Raw genomic sequence first — 20,782 nt, 5'->3', positions numbered from 1 at the left:
GACGAAAAGATGTCGCGCTCAGAAAAAACTTTCATGATGTGTTCCCTCAATTTTGCTAGAAAATACCTAGTGCTCAGAGAACTAAAGACACAGCATGGATACAAGGAATAAAGACTTCTGGGAGATTTTCACCATATTTTCTCTTTGCAACCCACACGACCTTGCCTATAAGGGAAGGAAACTTAAACAGATGTATTTTACTATGCTTACTATGCTATCAAGTGTTGTGTTTTGACCCAAATTGGAATTTTGTATTCTTTTTCATAATTATTCTGACTAACAGCAAAAGACTTTGAAATCTTTACTTTTTAAAAGACATAGTCAATCTTACCAGTGAAGGACAGACTCTAGATGTAAAAAGCAACAGTTTCTTCACGAAAGGTAAAAATATCCTAGGATTGTTAAGAAGCGACTGATCTTTCAGACCTTTTGTTCTACAATTCCACTGTAGAACACAAATGTGCCTTCTTAAAAATTATGTCTGGTGCTGATCAAGCACATCGACTAGTTTTTAGGTACTGCATATACTTTCTGTCTTTAATAGCCTTCTTTGTCCTATGAAAAAATTAGAATGTTACAGACAGGGCCATGAAAAGAAAGGGAACACATCAGTAGTGTCACTGTTAGCTCTTATATTACTAATTGTTTCACTCTCTAAAACCATCTGGCAAAAGTCAATAATCTGAGAATGCTAAGAATAAAGGAGGTGTTTCATCTTTTACATCTGTTAAGGATTACCCACTAGAAAAAGTAGAAAAGTAGCAGATGGTAGGAAACTATTTCAGGTAATATACCAACCTTTGGTTTTGTCATGGCAAAAAGGTGTTTTTCAGTTGATTTGTCCTTTGTCTGAGCATTGTTAACAACCAACATAAAATCATCTTGATAGCCTCCGAAAGTCATCAGACTTGTATATGTATATGTAACTGTTAATCGCTTAAAAAAGAAAACCCAAAAAACAAAATGCAAAGCTATAAGCAGGACAATGCAGGAAAAACAGATTACGACAAATACTTCTTTTAAAAATATAATTACATGTGTATTTTTCAAAATGCTGTTGTTGGCCTCTTATGAATCTTGAAATTAATTGTTAATTTTGGGATAGCTTCATTCAGACCTTTGCTATGAGGAATTTCCATTGCAGATGATAACTCGTGTAAGTTTCACCTCTGTTTCTTTTCCAAATTAATTAGATCAACGATATTGTAAGCGGGTTTCAGCTCAAGTGTGTTATTTAATTTACACATGTCTTGACTGACTTTTAGAGAAGTTAATCTTAGGAATTCCATTTGAAATCGAAGCTGTGTCTAAATAAATTAAATGGCAGAGTATGAGACATCTAAAGGGATTTAACTCCAGGACTTCTTTTTGTGCAGTGATGTAGTTTACAGACACACAAATGAAACTAAATTCTTTTTTTTCTCCTTTTTTTCACATCTCTGATGAAACATAGATGCTCTTCATGGCTCCTCTGTTTTCCATGCCTCAGCTCTTATAGTGTAGTGTTCAACACTACACTAGTGGCCTTTGAGTCTATGATTAGCATTTAATTTATCATTAAGACTCATATTAATTTGCTGCAGATGTTCACATTTAAAATTCATCATAAGACAATATCTGTACAATAACTGATTTAACGTCCTTCAGTTACTAAACCTTTTTTTGCCCTTACTTTGAAATGGTGTTTTTTCTGACCACCACTTGCAACATCATTTCTGATACCCCTGATCCTTCCTACAGAAAAATCAGAATATTCTCCAGAGACTGAGCATTTCTTGAATGGTGAGTAAGGCCTGCTGGTAGTGTAAAGTGGCAGTGCTCTGCAGAAATGCCATAGCAGGCTCTATAAGTAGATAGTGTTTACAGAGCTTTCTGCAGTCTGATGCAAGCTCATTTTGCTTGTTCTCTCAACAGAGCTGCTGTTTGCTCTCCTCATGTTCTTTGTTTTATGATTTCTTTAACTGCAAAGAAACATAATGAAAAGGCCCGTATCAGTACAATTATAAAGTTGAGATTTTAATTTTCTGATATTCAATATTAGCACTTGCTAATAGCACCATGCCATTCTGTTTCTTTGCAGGATATAAATTAAAGCAGGGATCTTCTCAGGCATTGCTTTTTTATACTGATTACCATGAGTCGTTTTCTATGAAAACTTTTATTGCAAATCAAAGAAAAATCAGAGCCTAAAATGACATAATTAAATAACACTGGGTTATATTACCTACTATTAAACAAAAATAATACAATGAAAATAACAATCTTTTAAAGTAACTGCTCTTTGCAGAGTGTATGTATTATGAATAATAATGGAAAATGAAGTCTCCAGGAAAAGAAAATTAATGTTATTGTAAGAACTGTAACTATGGATCTACTGACATCTGAATGATTAAAATATTAACATTTCCTTAAAAGATATAAAAACTGTATCTGATAAACAAAAATAAATTCTGTGCAAAGAATTCATTACTTACTTCTATTATTAGTGCTACTATAATGATGATAACGTTAAAGCGTTTTGAAAGGCATGAATTTTTGCTTTAAGAGAAAGACTATAGATAACTTAGCATGGAAGGCTAATGCCATCTTTTATGTAGTATGATGGTGAATCTCTCCATATACTCAGTATTAAAATCTACTTTGACCAACATTAACAAAGAAATTTCTCGTACCATAGAGTTGTAATCTAGGATGCTTATGCCATCTTCATGTACAGCAAACCATATGAAGGACTTCTCAACTGAGGATGCTGCTAGAGGCTACAAAGAGAAATGTTCTTTAATTACTACTCCAAAATGAGGTAATATGTAAATAATTATTAACTCTCAGCTATTATAGAGCTCTCTCCATCCACAGATCTTACTGACATTTACACTGGGAGGGAACTGATGTAACGGAATTGAAGTAGCTGCCCAAAGCCATGTAGGCGGCCAGTGGCAGAACTATGAACTCAACCTAATACTCCTGAAGCCTCCCCTGGTGCTTAGTCCAGTAAAATGTATAGTCTTATTAGTAAAATTTAAAAAAAAGCCAGATGTTTTAAAGTTTGTTCACTAGCACATATGTCTACATATGCAAAGAACAGAGTGCCGATACACATTTATATATATATATACTGGGATTACTTAATAACACATGAGGGGTGAGGTGACAGTTCTGTTTAACATAGCTGTTACTTGAATCAGGAGAATTAAGGTACTAGTGGTTTAAGAGAAATTGAGAGAGGCCAGAGAGTGCTGTAAATACCCTTAACATTTAGTGTTTCTGCAAGGTTCAGCTTCCACAGCTAGTTAATGATGCCTTTTTAGTATTCTACTAGTTACGAGGTAAAAAAAGTCTGAAACAAAAAGGCTATCTCAAACTAAGATATAAGAAAATGGAAAGATAACACCTAGATTAATAATGTATAACAAGCAAATATTGGAAAGTTACTATCATGTACACTTAGTACTATGGCTATTACATTTCACCAGTATATGGCTTAAACAAGTTAGTAATTTGACAAGAGATTCAATCAGCACACGTATAACACACTCATTTTCAACAAAAAGGTATTACTATTTGCAAATTATATTAAAAAAGCCCCACCACTCAAATTCAGTAAAGTTTCTTACTTTTGCTGCAAACAATTTAGCACCAAAGAAAGACCATTTTCTGGCTACAGTGAGATAAATGCGCACACAGTCTGCAGCACTGTGCCCCCGGAGAGCCATCCATCTTGTAGACAATCGCTGACAAAGCTGTCTGTTGAAATTAAATATGTAATTTAGTTATTGAAAGGAATTTAAATGCTTAACCATAGTGAGTTTAATGAGCAAAAAATAATCCATTTGTTAAAATGATAATTTAATACAACTATCACTTATACAGTATTAAATACATCCAAAACGTCATTTAATATTTTTATGCACATAAAAATTATGAAGTATCTTCTAATTTCTGCAACCTTGTGATTAAATATTGATGTAGCAGTTGCAGCATAAAGGGAAAAAGTCTAGGACAGCTTTTAGTGTGTCTCTACAGGTAATCAATCTACCTTTATCAGTACTCAACAGCTATGCCAGTTGTCATTCCAAAAATCCATCCAGCTTAGCACATTTCTTTACCTGTGGCTAGTAGTAGATGTGGAAGATATGGCTTAATGCTACTCTTCTTTAGTGTATCTGGGTGCTGCTACCAAGAAGGGTGCTTCTGATGCACGATGTGTTCATACTGGCTCTTTTCTTTTGTGGCCCCATGGTGAGCTGGTTCAATAAAATGATCGTATGGAAAACTAATCCTCAAAATCCCCACCCCAGAATACCTTTCTAACATACTGACCTGCTGGAATGACTCACCGGGCAGCCACAATACTATTAGATGCAGCCCAAGAAAAGGGAGGGGGAATGTGTAGTAAAGGGAGATCTTTCACTTGCAGCTTACTCTTACTAGAAGTTTATGAAGTCAAACTGCACCCTTAGCAAAAGAATACAAGCAACAGGGCAGGCATAGAGTGATTCTTTCCCTGTCACAGACTTCCAGCCCTGGCAATGGGTAGTTTAGGGACTACTTGAACAGTTTAACAGATGTTTGACTTGCCTTCTGTGATTTAGTCTAATCTAGGGCCTCTTACTCATTGTTCTTTGCAATTAATTGCCAAACTTTCTATTTGTTGCGCATATACTTTTGAGTGTCCTTATTATCTTCTGAGTATGTAATAATGTTACTTTGTGCGTATGATAATAGCTTTAAACTTTCTCAACCCTGTGGTGAAGAATGAGGAAAACATTTCTATGTTTATTGGACTTCAAAATTGCTGTATCATTGCCTTTGGATAATTTATTACACTGTTCTGCTCGTCTTCATATTAGTAGATGTTGATTGAAATGATATTAATTTTAAATTAAGTGCTACCTTACTAGCCAAGTCCACTAAGTTAACGTATTGCCAATTTGACTGGCTGCCAGAGATTGCATGTTTGAGTAGCAAACACTCAGGTCATATCCGCATGTCCTTTACTTTCAGTAGTTCTTCAGTCTGTGCACAGACTTAATTTAGATTTGCTGCATAAGAAAAATACGAATTTCAAAATCGCTGGGTTTTGTAACACTATGTAGTAACTTGTACAGCTTTTGCTGGAATGCGTGCTTAATGATGGTCCTCTGTTTAGATTAGAAATATACAGAGGAAATAGGTTATTCAATTTAGTACGAAAACGAGTTTCAAACACAGGTTTAGGCAAATATGGCATAACAGTAAGTTGTACCTAATGACAATTTAAAACTTCTTCATTTCACTCCTAGATTTGTAGAGAATATGAATCACAAAATACATCTCACCTTAATTGTTCCTCTGAACAGCCATGCCTGTATCTCTTAGGGTAGAATCTCTCCAAAACTTGTTTTAATGTTTGATTGGACTTGGACTGGGAAGTGACTTGCCCTGCTGGAGTCGAAAAGGGCCGTTCAAAATCTCCAATCTCTACCTAAGGGGAAGACCACGAAGGAAAATTTTTTTGTTACTCCAGAGTAATTTTCTAGCTGGGTATTATGAGCTGTCTTCTCTGTCTTACCAAGTATAAAAAGAACAACAGATTGATAATTAATGTATATTTTTCACTGATATAAAAGTCATGCATGTAATTTTATTTTTCTGATTTTATATTTCCCATGGAAAAAGGATAAATATCAAGTATAAACTGTATAAACCTCATCCTTACTAATTCTGGTCTGAGATTGCTACATCTCCAGCTGACAAAAACCAGTTTAGATTTATTGAGTAACACCATCAAATAACTTTCTCAATAACCTTCCCCTGAGCCTTTAATTTTTTTAAAAATAAAACAGATCTTTTCAAGACCGCGTCTAGTAATGGAGTCTTAGCCTTTCATTAAACAGCTGTTACTTTGGTATATTAACTTGCAGAAATCATGTAAGGAATAGTGAATGAAGAAATAGTACGTGATTACGTGATACTTAATCAAAGGGGGCCTGACTGTGTAGGAGGTGAAGCATGTTTTATCCGTACTGGTGCCAACAGCAGCATAGGCTGTAAAGCATTTCCACTGAAGTACTGAGTTAGCCATACACAAAGATTCCAGCCCAGTCTGTTTCCTGCACTGTCACATATGAAAGGTGGAGGTCACTGGACTGTCAAGCAATCCTGGACCCCTTTCTTTATTCAAGTTTTTCATCTGTAAAACTGCTGTGTGAGTCGTTAATGCACAAGGATTACCTGAGCTAAAAGAGCTGTCAATTCCATCGCTAGTTCTTTGTTTACGGGGAAAAGTCCATTGACTATTTGATCATTTGTCTGATATACTAGCAGCAGCTTCTCTCTGTCTGTCTCCCCATGGACTTGAACTGAAAAATACAGCCTACAGAAAAGACAGAAAGTTATTAAATAAAGAAGATAGGGAAATGCATTAGCCCTGAGGATTAGCAGTATCTGCTCTGAATGTGACATGTTTACGTTAGTGTCAAAACACATTAGCAGAGTAACACTTGCACTTGAACCAGCGGGCAAATATTTAATTTCAGTCTTCTGAGTTCAGCGTTGCCTTTTTTTGGGGTGTTTTTGTTTTGGTTTTTTTTCAGCCCTGCTCACCTCTTAAGAACTAGCAAAAATTAACTATATTTTTTTTAAAAAAAAATTCTTGTTACACCCATTTACTATTTTTGTGGCAAGCTTTGAGTCAGCCAATATTTTTCAGATGAAGAAACTCTGCAGAAATTAAAAACAAATCTTGGGACAAGGCAGAGATGTTATACTTGCTAAACAAACCTGTTTTTGTAAGTAAGGCGGACAGTCCTTGTGCCTTCACATTTCCCAGGGTGCTGTTCTTTGGAGGCTTGCTCCCACTTTGAAATAATGTCACAGATCTAGGAGGAAAGCAATACAAAACTGACTTTGCTGTGTATTCTTCTTTGAAAATACCTTTGAACAGAAATTGTCAACTTATTTTAATGTCTTTTACCTATTATATATCAGCAACATACACAACTTGAATTTTTAAACTTACTGAAAGATAACTTTACTTGCATTTCTTAGTTGGAGCATTTAATAATTAACATTTTTGTTTGTTTATCCTGCAACACACATGCTACCTCTGGAAATGGGCCATAACAGTAATGTGAACAGCTCTTTAAGTTACATTTACCAAGAAAATAAGTACATTTTTTATACATTTTGCTTTCCATACAGTAATTTTTCTGGTAGAGGGAGGGGGCTGATCGTGATGACCCTGCTTCTTTGTCACTAGGGCCTGGCTGTATCGCACCTTGTAACTCAAAGTGCAGCTGTGAACATTGGCCAAAGGGTGCAAAAGACTACTTGGTGGAAGCACAAAAAATTCATTAGTTCTTATTTGCTAAAAGGCTTGGAAAATATCTAATATTTTATGAAGGCACAGATTATACTGCATTTTGCCACTCTTTACTGCAAATAATTTAATTCTAGCAATAGACAACTAAAATTCAGAATTCAGAACAATCAAACGTTGGAAGAAATTTCCTGAACTGAACCCTAATTATTCTGTATGTAGATGAGGAACACTTTCTTTGTTTTCTTCCCCAGGATCTCCACACCAGTATCAATGATTTTTTGGACCTCAAAATGGTCATCTTTTGGTGCTATACCAGAAATGCTAACTGAAATCTCTAAATGCATGTTGGACTCCAATTGCTTTTTAAAGAACTGAGATTAGTAACAGCTTACTTTTTCTTTTTTAACCCAGCTGTTAGTTCTCTGAATAGTATCAGTCTCCTAGACAAAGCTTTTAAATATAGTTCACTGAACAAATTTCACTTTTTGAAAACGTGATGTTTTTTGAAAAATCTTTCCTTTTACATTATGAAGAAAAAAAAACAAAAGACAGTTTTCAGCCTCAAAAAGGTTTTCCTTTACATTGACGTGAGAGGTCTGTAAAATAAAGATATTTTGTTGTTTTATATGCAGAGCTTATTAAAGGCTTTTGTTTACCTTGATGTTTCCTTGAAGACAGTGCTCTATATCCTTGCCAGAGGGATCATCAGAAAACAGTGCAAATCCTGACTGAGCTGGTTTCCTCATCCCTGTATCCTGGTTCAGGGTGTTCAGAAATTCCTCCACAGTGGTAGAGGCATCAAACCCAACAACCTAAAAAAAAAGCCAAAATGTATTTTGCTATCAAACTTATAAACCACCCCCCCTTAAATCTGAGATTTTGAAAGATAATACCTCTAGAATAACAGTGGGAATATAAGACCCATTCCATCCTCTGTGAATAGCTTACTGTCATTGGAAATTAAAAATTTCTATAAAAGGTCTGGAAAAGATTCAGGTTTTCCACATGGGAAGTCAGTTTACTGGAGTTTTTCATCATGCAAAAAATGAACAGCAGATTGTAACTTACTGCATTTTGTTTATTATCTCAAAGTCACTATGAAAATGCTTCCAAATGTAATACTTTTGGTTTTATTTTCTTTGTTTATACTGGTTTCTTTGCACTTGCTAAACTTGAATTTCTGCTACAGAATTTATATAACAGAAAGCAATCTAGTATCTGAGCTTTTTGTGAAAAATACCACTTGAAAAATGAAGAAAACTATAATTTCCTATACTTTTCAATATGGTGGTGAAACAAATGCGATCAATTAATCATTTTTCATCAAGTGCAACTTCAAAGGGATATTAGATGGCAGATATACACTGGCAGATCCAAAATATTTTAGAAATGTTGCTCTGTCAGTACTACATAGGTCAGTAATATACAGGGCCTTCTAAGTTTTATTTTCCCAAATAGGAATTTTTGTCTGTTGTTACTAGTACTAAAGCATTTTAGCAAGAGATGATAAATGGCTTTTATACGGATACTAGTTGCTGATGTTTACTTAAATCTGTTTTGAGGGTGTTTTCCTGTATTTGACATGTGGAAGGTATTTTAGTCTTTTGGTAGAGAAACTTCTTGAAAATGGATCTTGGACTTCTGTTTGGGGCTTCTCAGTGGTTGGCATTTTAAAAAAATCTGAATCTAGCTTCAGAGATGAATACAAGATTTTTAAATTCCACTATAATTGCTTATTTGCTGATCCCACTGAAGTATTTTATGTATTTAATTACAATTTTCATAGCCCTCGGAAGTATAGATTTTTGAGCAATAAATAACTAATGAGCAGTTATTCCTTTTCTTCTTCAAACTTCAATTTTGAAACCTTTTAGGATGATTAAATACATGTTGTTTTTTCTGTTTCGCTGGTGAAGCAGCAAGCAATTAAGAAACTTTGAGGGGAAAAAAAACAGAGTTCTTCTGTGACCTGAAATGAAAAGTTTATTCAATATCGCTTTGATTTCGTATAAAAACTTGCTTTCTGTCTAGGAAAACTGTGAATTGTTAAAAAACTCTTTTCAGCCAGCTCTCACAGTTAGAAATATGAACCAGGATGTGAAGCAGTATGCATGGAAGCCCACGGAAACCTTCCTACAGGCTGTGACTGATGAAGTCCCAAAAGAGTTAAGAATGAAGCTGTGTTTGTTCTGTAACAAATATGGTTATCCTTCATGACTGATAATGGGAGTTACAGCTGTGCCTCCAGGCCTTCACCAAGATATTTAACTTCCATGATGTCTGATGAAAGGAAGTGGAATTTAATACCTTTCCCTTTTCTGCAGTCTAATTCATTCATCTGGTGGTCAGGTTAAATAAGAAACAGAACTTTAGTTTCTCACTCTTAAGACATTTTAATTTTTTTCTTTCTTTTAAAGATTTTTTCCAAAACCTTTACTCTTTGTTTATCAAATCAGATCACAAGTACTTTGTGCATGCCATTGCTAGCGCTGGCACAGGATGAAGCTTGAACCATGTTTACCTTAACACTTATAATCCTGTTTCTGATACACTACTTTATGTATATGCTAATAGGAAGGGGTTAGGAGAGCTCAGATTTTGTGGTCTACCTGACATTACCTGATATATGCCGTTCATGAAATGAACTGGAATACTAAAGGGCAGCGAATGGTGGTAGGGGTTTCTTAGAAGAGTGGAAAGGATTTCCATTCTGGAAGGTCTGGCTTCTCGGTCTCCGTTCTGCTGGGTACGCTCTACACATCGCTGACAATATATTGCGTATTTCCCAAATTCAGTCCTGTGACAAAAAGAGAAATAAGGCAGTTCTTGGGGACTGATTGAAAGGATAGTAAACTGTGAGTATATCTCTCTGGGGATGCCAGATGCGAGGAGCACTCAGCTTTCATTCTGTGAGATTTCCAACACATTTTTCCATGTGGAATTATAAAGAGAACTAGTCCACTGAGACCAACAGGATTGTGCCAAAGATGAACACGGCTCAGAGTGTTTTGTGAAACTGCCATATTTTGGTTTTCATGGTTTTGCAACATGCAGTCAGAGCTCTGCTGCAGAATATTTTTCAAAACGAAGGATAACTTTCCCAAGTGATGCACAGAAGTAACATGTAATACATTTTAGTAGCACTGGAGCACACTTCTACTCAAATTTATTTTAAAATACATGACAAAAGATCTGAAATATTAAATGAAAGATTGAAAATAAGGTACTTCAGAAAGACTAGTCGACTAGCTGGCTAGTAATATTCAGGCACACCTGGAATCTGCATTCTTCTTTAGATGAAGTTTGAGAAGCCAAAGGAATGGGTGCTGAGGCAGAAAGAGTCCAATGCAGAGAGCCAAGAGCTGCAAGCCCTGGACAAAAGGAAGACATTCACTGTTTTAAACATCTTACACAGTAAAACTTCCTGCTGGGGCTCCTGGCCAGCAGTGCAGCTTACTGTGCCCAGTCGAGTAACAGACAGCTGTAAATAGGAATAAAAAATCAAAACACAGAGAAAAAGCTGAGTAAATAAGCATGTCACCTCATCAGAAGGCCAAAATGCTCTCTTTCTATTTACTTGTGTACAGCAAGTTTCTTTTAGGGCAGGAAATGGAAAAGCAGATAGTTTGTATAAAAAGCAGTTAATACACAGGAAAAAAATACTAAGGCTACAAGGCCAAGCACTAAGAAATGCCTGTGCAATTTTAATTCAGCTCTCCTGTTACATATATAATGAAGCAACCCATGAGACATTTTCCTCCTATCAAGTAGGCAGTAACTATTGAAAAAACAATTATTCAATATTTAGGTATATTTTCATTTCTCAATATGTATCCTTAGGCTTCACTTAATACAGACTGCTCTCATGTACTTTGGATATACACTTACCAACATTGCAACTACTTTTCTCAGAACTGTATCAATGCATCACACTGAAATTTAGAACATGGGGTTCCTCTTATCTGACTTGTCTGGTATTGAATAGAAATTTGACAGCACAGGCAGAGATACTCCCTTTCATCAAATACCTGTACTTTGATGGAGGATAGCATTGGCTCTGTTTCAGAAAAACACTGCAGTATAGGCAAGTGTGGGAGACTACAGCATGAATTTAGGACTTAAAGAATTAGTGTGAGGCTGCAAACATTTTACTGAGTGTGTTAACTCTTAAAAATCATGCCAGTGGATTATGATAGCAACAATTTATTTATCTGTATCAGAGGGGAGGCCTTGGCAGTGGTACAAAAAGTACCAAAGAAGGATTACAGTTAGTTTAAATTCCATCAGCCATATGTAATTTCAGTGTGTGCTAATGGACATGAACATGCTATGTCTGTTATAAAAGCTTTGTGGATGTTTTAGTGATGCACACATACTGGCCATATCCCAGATACGGGCTGCTTCTAGATAATAGGTATGTCTGCTGGTCATGTTCTGTGTTCTGTGGCAAGAGAAAAACGTGTCTATTACAAAAGCCTTAATATGGTTATTTCTTTTCTCATTTTTTGATCCATCTTCTAGTTCTGTAGGTATTGCTCCAACAAAAGCACTATTGTTCCAGTTCTGTTAATTCTGCGCAAACTACTAGCTTTCCTTTCCATCTCAGTTCATTTGATTGTTACATATTTGGATACCAGTGAATAGCTGGCAGTGGAAAAAGTGAAGAATTTTAAGTATGTATTTATAATCTAGCATGCAGTGTGCATGCAGAACAGCATGACGTGCAAAAGGCGACATCTGTCAGAAACCCTGAGCATATCTGAGACTCCACAACATGGCACTACAGCTTTTCTTCACACTCATGCTATAGAGACATCCGCCATGTGGTTTAGCCCACCAAGCTTTCTGATGCAGCACCTCTCTTTGGAAAGATGCAGTAAAAGAGAATTAGGTTCCATACACGATGTCTCACTCAACACTTAACTTGAAGATAGCCCATTGTATGTCCAGCCTTTAAAACCAGCACAGGCACATACACACTTTTATCAGCAGATACACGTAGTTTGATGGAGGATAGCATCAGCTTGATTTCAGGAAGACACAGCAGTAATAAGATGTTAGCCCAAGTTTTTATCTGATTTTAAGTAAGCAGAAGCTACAGAAGAGTGGAGCCCCTTTACCGTTCTAAACAGTCTGGGTAGTTCCTTCACTGCTGTTGAAATAGATACCATTAAAATAAATACTGGGTTACCTGTATTGGTCCTGCCTGGTTTTGTGGATGTCGACGTCTAGTCTGTTTAATAAGCTGACAACAGATCTCATTTTGAAGTTCAGGATGTGTGAGGCAGATCTGCAAGGCACTTTGGGCCAAAGATACATGGTAATCAATGGCAGGAGAGTCAACTGCAGCATTTATGAACAACTGGCAGGTCTAGATATAAAATAATAAGCAAGTGAGTTTACATACAAAAAGGTCAAACAAATCTTTTAGATGTTCTGTATAACAAGAGTGTGCTATACTTGAAGTCACGATTAGTCAGTTTACCAGTAGATTAAGGAAACCCTGCTGGCCCGACAGAAAGAGGTGAAAAGGGGCCAGAATAGATGAGAAGCTATACAGAGAGACTTAAGACAAAAACACCTCTTAAAAAACATGCATTTCACTCGGTATCCAAAGGAATGAGCTCTACCTGGAGCCGCAACAGTTGTGGTGGTAGGCAAGCTTAAGGACGTGCTGAACATAGCTTACCCCTCTACCGGACTTTAAAATGCAAAGTGTACAGCTCTCAATGGCAGCCAGTGTAAAATGCTTGTGCAAGTAGTGAGCACAACACGGCAGAATATACACAGATAAGAAAACCATAACTCAAAGCCATTTGTTTTACATCTTGGCTTTCACTGGTATTTTTACTGTGGGTAAGTATAACCTTTCATACCCTTAGTACTGTTAGGAAAGCCAGGTGTTAAGCATTTGTTGTGCTGTACTAGAAGAAAGGTTATGTATCACTCATTGCATTTACTCTATATAATGGCTGATGAATTTTCAAGGTATATAAACAAAATATAAGAAATGGATGGAAGCATTTCTAGTCTATCTGAAAATATGTGGATGCACAGTACTAATTTTTATCAGCAATGGAATAAGTGAAACATGACTTTATCTGTTTCTACATAAGTTCCCTACCTGACTTTTAAACTGCTTCATACAAAGTTTCAATAAAGGTCATGCAAGTCATCTCTTATTTATTTATTTTAGGCAAGTGTCTGTGATTTGAATTAGGTCTCAAATATATTTCAGAGAGTGATTTCCAAATAGATGTAAATTTATTTATATCAGAGAAGTACATTTCCTTTTAAATTTTCATGCTGCAGGATTGCAGAACATAAGATGGATGTACTTCTTTAAAGTGCTCGAAACATTTCAGAGAAACAAGCTGGAAAGTTTGCCTACAAGTGGCTGTGACTGATCACATGGTGCTTGCCTTGAATTCCTTTCTAGATCTGAACCATTACATCAAAATTCTCCAAATAGTTGATGCTTCAGGGTATTTTGTCTTTAGACTTGTACAAGTTCTGCGGAGAAAGTTCATTCATGCAAGCTTCATGCTTTCCAACTTGTAATTTATTTCAAAGAGTACAGAAAAAGGAAGAGCAAGATTTTATTTTGTCTCTGAAATAGACTTTATAGCCTGGCTATTAGTTTAACATTCAGGAGTCGTTTTACCTGGGTGAGGGCAGAAGAGAGGAGTAAGAAGGGTAATAGCTTTGCAGTATACTGCTGCTCAAAGATACCAACCACCTATCTGGCCTTTAACTGGGAAAGATATAAGGTCTTACTGGCATACAAAAATTCTCAAGAAACTAGCTGCAGCACAGCAGTTATGAACCGTTGCACGTCTCTTAATCATAAAGCCTTTTCACTACTACTGGGAGATACACATTTGTATGTTTTTAAAGGTGTATGGACATCTTTAAAAGTGAATTCAAAAAACTGTTGTGAAATACTTTCAATAATTTTACTCTGTAATATTTTCTCTATTTATATTACTAGAATACCTAATCAGTCTTTTAAGAATAACTACTTCATATGAAGAAAAGATTTTCTTTTTATGAAAAAGAGCAGTAGAATCTCTAACTTCTACCTCAATTTGAAATAATCCATGACTTGCTTAAACTTAAACTTTGCTTTGTTTTTCTTCCAGTTTTGAAAATGTCTTCTAGCTGCTTTAAATATATCTGCAACAAAACTTTCACCTACCACTTGATCTTCCTGAAATCTAATTGAAAAAATAGTGTTTCAGATACAGTTCTCTGAATAGACAGATCCATCAATGCTGTTAGATTCTCTGGGGCTTATGAACTTTGTGATAAAATTATCATCCAGGATGGCTGTGGATTTTTCTACTAACTTGCAAATTATCAATAACCTCAGTAGAAAGGCCAAAAGTTGAAGCCTAAACTGCTCTGTCACAAGTAAAAGTGGTCTCTTTACATTGGAAGCGATAGTCTTTGGTGAGGTAATATGGGGACATTCTGCTACTGTCCATTAGTTACCTCCACTAAAGCTGAGCCAACTTCTCTTTTCTTTTTTCTTATCTGTTGAACATCTCTAGTAAGCCAATTAATAGCCATTCTTTAGCTAAGAGTTCAAATAGTAAGTCAGTTAATAAAAAAGGCATCTGCTGTGGTTTTACCTTAAATAATTTAATTGCTTCAGTTTGCAAGGCTTCTGATGGCAATGTTGTAAGAGGGGAAGTAATTCCTTCTTTGCTGTGGCAAAGGGTAGGATGTCTCCAAATCTGAGAAGCTAAACAGATAAAATATATAGGTTTTGTAATTAATCCAGTTCATAGCACATTCAGTAAATAAGTATTAGCAGATTAGTATGTTGAAACAAAACCAAACTTACTGGTATCGCCTTCCACATTTAATAATTTGCAAATAAGTTGTTCAAACTCAGATCCAACATTTACACTGGTACCTCCAGCTGCAACTGTCAGATGATAAAGCCACGTGTCCTAAAGTAGAAAAACACGGAGCTGCTTCATCAGGATTTTGCTCTCAACTTGAAACACTACCAAAGAAATTTGCCTTTGTTTGAATACACCTGTATTCATGGTGTCTATTTTACAAATATTAAGCAAGGAAGATCGGACAGGGCTCTCTTCAGAAGTCTTTTACCCTCAGAAATCATGGCTAATTATCAGGGCATTCTTCCTTTCCTCTTCAGAAAGCTAACAGTAGTGCCTTTTTATCAGTGCCAGATCCTGCTAACCTGGGGATAAGGCCAGAAAGCAAACGAGGTCTACAAGATTACTTGAGAACAATGAAGGAATAACAATAAAAATGGTTTTAACCATCCCTCTTATTTCTCCTTCACTTCAGTAGGGCAGTCTTCTTCCCTAGCGTTAGTCTTATCAGTGAAAATAACTAACAGTATCCTGAAACCTCTCAGGAAGGTCTGCTAGAAGTCTGTCTACAAGTTAGTGTAATGTGAGCAAAATTCTCCAAATATACTATATTTGATATTCTGCACCACCTCCTTATAGTAGGCAAGCCTGCTTATTTTCATCTGTTTTAAAATGATTACCTACAATAGCATTGGTTTGCAAACAAATGCTAATCGATATTAATGAAACAGAACCTTCTCCTTGCTTATTATATTAAACTACAAGCCAGATGACTTGTAGGTCCTCTTCCTCCTTCTCTTTAAGAGATATTCATATCACAGAACCATACTCATAGACATGTTACTGGAACTCAATAAAAAAGGTCCTTTTATTACCTTCTCGTGTTTGGATCCTATAAGAAGATAAGTGGGTCCTTGATCTTTGGGGTGGATAACAACCGTGTAATGTGTTGATAATAAACTGCGACCACTAGCCTCATAATCTTCATCAGAATCACATGATCTATCAACTTCTTCAACCTTCGCCTCAAAAAGCTTGATTTGACCAAGAGGAAACTAAAAGTAAATATCAGAAGTGGTGAGAGAGCAAACACTTGTTTTAGTGCACACTGATTTTATATTTCTTACTTCTACAAATAGAAAGAAAAACATGAACTACCATCAATGCCCATTTGTATTTATTAATTTTAAGTCCTGCCAAGGAATGTCAGATAAGCCAGCTGTTGCAGACAGCAGAAGGAGAATGGTATGTGCCAAAGTCTAAAAGTGAGATTTTTTAAAAAATCTTCCCCAGGTTTGCTTCTGTATCTAGTTAAAGCAATAAATGTCTGTTAGGGTGAGAGAAGTAATTCTTCAGAGTTTCCAGACCTGGTTCCAAGCAAAAATTCCTGGGTCAAGCCTAGTACTTTAATTATAGCCTTGTTATTTCAGAGGACAGCAGTGTATTGTTGATGTAACTATTTTATTCATGCTATAAATTCAAAAGGTAAATCTTTTTATGTAGACCTTCTCAGCTGGTTTCATTCTCCAGTCTGATAGATCACAGTACTTGAGTCTTGAGTTGTATATGTAGTTATCATCATTTATCAGTAAGTATTTTAGATGAAAAGTCATTCAAAAGGAAATTTTCACAGAAGTAATTATTTCATAGTCATTATCAACAGGAAGCCACGATGAACACAAATACAGCGTGCAATCTTCACAGCTGGGTGACAGGACTGACAGAGGATGACAGTCCTTACTGCCTATTTTATGCAAAGCTCCCTCCCTTCCCACAGCACCACTGCTCTTTCTCTAGCCGTTCAGACATCAGGATGTTCAAAAGAATGTTATTTAAGGTGTCGTGAAGAAGCCTTGGCTACTGTTTCTGTGTTGTTTGTGATGTCTACCAATACTTAGTGATTCAGCAGAAAGAGAGGCATGTTTGTTTCCCTTTGGTAAAAGGATAGTAGGGTGCTACAGTAACTAGCATCTTATTTATGCCACATGTAAGTGTAAGCCTGAAGTCAGCTGTCTTGAAATATCAACACCAGTGAAAAGCAGATGAGGCTTCTCAATAATACTTTTTAAAAATTGAAAATACCATACTGCAGAGTAGCTGGCAACTTTGACTCAATCTAGGGTGGGCTTCTTGAGTAGTGATTTGATAAAATGAGCTGTTAATAATATAATCATTTTGAAGAAAACATCACATAGTGGCGGCTCTTTATTCCAGTGCTTTCACTAGTAAGAATTACAGATGCATGTGGTTATTTGTATTTTCTGTGGTGCTTCTGAAATAGTCAACTTTTTGAACAAGAAGATTCTGAGAATCCAGAGGTGTCATTTCACATAGAAATAGTCAAGACTGATTTATTCACTAAGTTTAACTAAAACACAGTTGGCTGATTTTTTAATTTGAATTCCATTTTGAAAGGAGGCCACTTAAATGTACTCCATTACTGTATTAACCACTGCAGGTTGTGTAATTTGTTTCTGCACAGACACATTCAGCTACAGCAAACATGTTTTTAATTAGCAAATTGTTGAACATCAGAAATGAACTAGCTTTGGAAAACTTTCCATACATATTCTGCTTACAAAAGCTAAATTCTTATTCTGTTACAAGCTAGCAAATTAGTTTCAATTTTGCTTTAAAAGGGCAGCAAAACTTGTTCCAAATGTGAGGGAAATATTCACAAGAATCCAGCAAAATTCTTAAATGCTTTTAAAGGGCATGATATAACCCCAAAATCTTCAATGGTAAAAATGTGTAAATTTAGATACTTTAAACATAGAGATTTCTTCACAGGAGAAAATGCAAGTTAATTTTAATGTCTCTGTAAGATGAGCTAGAGATTAATAATCTACTCATTTGATTCCACAGCCCTGTATTACACTTTTAAAGAGTAATTAAAATAAAATGTTTTGATGGATGGTTACTGCTTACTCATATAGTTCCAGAAATAAGGTTTAGTTTAATGTTTAAAAATTGCTAAAAAAAGATAGGATAACAAAGGGAGTAACTAGCTTTATACAAAGACTACGAATTACTGGGTCCAATGTGATTATTTGGTTAGATTAGAAGTAACAAATGAGGTTTTCTGTATTTTTTTGAACTGTTGGTTATAATGTCTCAATGGACTGTTACCATTTTGTCAAGTGTCAGCAGTCTTTTTGGTAGAGCTAGCTAATAAGAGTATGAATCAAATATTCATAACCTCAGCAGTGTTAACAAGAATTCTTGTAGAAGTTTCCCAAATCTTGTTCCTGACCCACGTGCATTAAAAAGAAGTTTCTTGATGACAAAATACAATGCCTTGGGAGCAAAACGACAAGTGAAAAGTATGACTAGGAAGTGTCCTTTTGTCCTGTCTCTGTAGGTCAGTATGACTGGAAATATTAGGACTAACAATATTCAGAAGTGTGGGTAGAGAACTAAAGGTCAGGCCCAATGTGGAAGAGCCAGGTCTTGCTCTTCCTTAGCTCCTTGTGTCCTACAGGATATGGGATGTTGAGAGGTTAACTTAAAGCTGATTGGATCCCGTTTCTTCCTTTTCTTCCTCAAACAGTATTTTCCCTAGGTTTCCCTAGGTTTGGAAATAATTTTCTCATCCCTTTCTTTTGCTGTCCTCCATCTCCATTTCTGTCCACTTCATCAATTGTAGACAGTGAGCTCCTTTCCCATAATCCTGATGGGGAATGGGAACAGATCCCCTCCACAGACACACATCTGCAAAACAGCAAACTCCGCACCCTGCTAAGGTTTGGGGGTTTTTTTTGCCTTTCTTGCAGCACTGTGGAAGTACAGTGACATACCAAAGAACAGGATTTGGAAGTCAAGTAACGGATAAAAATTTAATTTCTTGGAACTTGCAGTCACTGCCCACTGCAAACATACATTAGAAAGGGTCAGCTTCCAGAAGTAAATGACAGCCAGGTCTTTTCTGATGAGTCTCATGTCTGTCAGAAAGAGAGACCTGAACTGTCAGCAAATCAGTGTGCCCCTTTGGCTAGGGATAAGAAGATGCAGAATATGCATCATGTCCTGTAGGAGAAGGAGACCCATGGGTGTGACCTGGATTACTGTCTATTAGATAGGAACCTTCCAAATTGACAATCTGTGAAGTCTAAATATTTGGTAATCATGATAAAATGGGCATACGCTACCCAGGCCAATTGTACCTTAATAAAGCTGTACCTTACTGTTTAAAGTCTACTTCAGTATGTTATCTTCCATTCGCTGAGGAAACAAGTAAGGGGCCTACCTTGTCTTCTTGATTACGGAAATAATACAGAATTTTTCCAACTAGGGTACACCAAACTCTTTTGGAATATCCGTGTTTCACCTGAAATTACAGAACATTAGGAACAAGCACAGCCAGAGAAATACAGACTACATTTCACCATCTCTGAACTTTGGTGATGTTGCAAATAAATGCTTTGGTTCAAATTCCTTTTCACATAGACAAATAATTAAAACTGCGTAACTCTATTAAGGGCATAAGAATTAAAGCATTAGATGCACATCTAAAGCCTAGTAAGGCCAGTGTGAGTTTTTCATTTGGCTTTTGATCAGGCCTAAATTAGTGGAAGCTAAGGAAATGCAAAAAAATAAAACAGAAAAATTCCTTTTATACAGTATCCTTATTATCTTGAAATAATCTGTTCCAGTGAGTAATATAGAAAAAGAGCACTCCACTGAAATAAGGCAGGTCAATTTGCTACTGAAACCCGTGCTGAACTAGGATATCACTGAAGTGCAAATGGAGAACTCAACACAGGAACTCATGAATTAAAAAGACAAAAAGAAAAACCAAATCAATCGAAACATCCAGAAGAAAAACATTGCCCAAAGTAGGTGAGTTGATAGTCCTTCTGGATTGTTCACATTGTAAAGTACTGGGAAAGCAAATATGTGTCTGTTTTGCTTGTATTTATTTTATTGTAGGGCCTTTTTTATCTAGATGTTATTCTTAAGAAATATAGAATAAAGCAGACTGGGGGGAAGGAAAGTGTTCCTACCTTTGTAAGTAATCCTTTCATGGTTGGCTTCATTTCGGGCTGTATGAAAAGTGGGCTGGCAGCCTGTATTTTAAGAACATTCTGTAGTACTTTGATCCATTCTTCTAAGATGTTGGGAGAATCTGCAGTCAGGTAGTATGTTCGTTTTTCTGTGGTCAGCTATGTAGTAACAAGAGGGTCTTAAGCTTTAGGAACATTATACCTTTGACCCCACAGTGTGAAGATTGTAAGATATACTTCCCAATGTAGTTTCAAAACTTTGGGGGGTTTATTTTCCCCAATGTACTTTCCATTAGTGAAACATACTGTGGCCAGAAGACAGAGCAGACAGACCCTTTCTAAGGCTTCATCTGAAAAGTTCCAGGACAGCAGAGCTGAGAAAACTCAATTTATCTCCTTTCTGACAAACAAATTCTCTCAACCCTAATGACTGACTCCAAGACTACTCTCTTTATTTATATCTATTATGTGACGATCTGACCTTTGTAGCAATCCAAACAAGACTACATGCAGGCCTTCTTATAGTTTCTGTAACTGAAATGATTCTTTGATTTCAAACGAAGGGCACTGATTAATTCCAAGTCCACATTTGGACTTCCAGTGCAATAGGGACTGGAACAAGGGGT

At 36.2% G+C, this 20,782-nt stretch overlaps 1 protein-coding gene across 1 annotated transcript in view; it reads right to left on the bottom strand.

Moving 5' to 3' along the window:
• Positions 1-20,782, bottom strand: part of PLEKHH2 (pleckstrin homology domain containing, family H (with MyTH4 domain) member 2) — a 50,393-nt gene that overhangs the window by 603 nt on the left and 29,008 nt on the right. The window contains exons 14-28 of the mRNA XM_009880635.1: positions 20,157-20,315; positions 19,400-19,480; positions 16,029-16,208; positions 15,153-15,261; positions 14,938-15,050; positions 12,495-12,674; positions 10,577-10,674; positions 9,923-10,100; positions 7,960-8,115; positions 6,763-6,860; positions 6,214-6,355; positions 5,319-5,464; positions 3,615-3,744; positions 2,673-2,759; positions 799-936 (exon numbers count right to left, since the gene is read on the bottom strand). Of these exons, the coding sequence (XP_009878937.1) occupies positions 799-936; positions 2,673-2,759; positions 3,615-3,744; positions 5,319-5,464; positions 6,214-6,355; positions 6,763-6,860; positions 7,960-8,115; positions 9,923-10,100; positions 10,577-10,674; positions 12,495-12,674; positions 14,938-15,050; positions 15,153-15,261; positions 16,029-16,208; positions 19,400-19,480; positions 20,157-20,315 (1,995 nt within the window). The remainder of the gene's footprint in view (positions 1-798; positions 937-2,672; positions 2,760-3,614; positions 3,745-5,318; positions 5,465-6,213; positions 6,356-6,762; positions 6,861-7,959; positions 8,116-9,922; positions 10,101-10,576; positions 10,675-12,494; positions 12,675-14,937; positions 15,051-15,152; positions 15,262-16,028; positions 16,209-19,399; positions 19,481-20,156; positions 20,316-20,782) is intronic.

The sequence above is a fragment of the Charadrius vociferus genome, unplaced genomic scaffold, assembly GCF_000708025.1.
Source record: "Charadrius vociferus isolate BGI_N301 unplaced genomic scaffold, ASM70802v2 scaffold192, whole genome shotgun sequence".
In the NCBI taxonomy this organism is placed as follows: Eukaryota; Metazoa; Chordata; class Aves; order Charadriiformes; family Charadriidae; genus Charadrius; species Charadrius vociferus.
The sequence above is the reverse complement of the archived record's forward strand: the minus strand, read 5'-3'. Positions and strand labels throughout refer to the sequence as shown.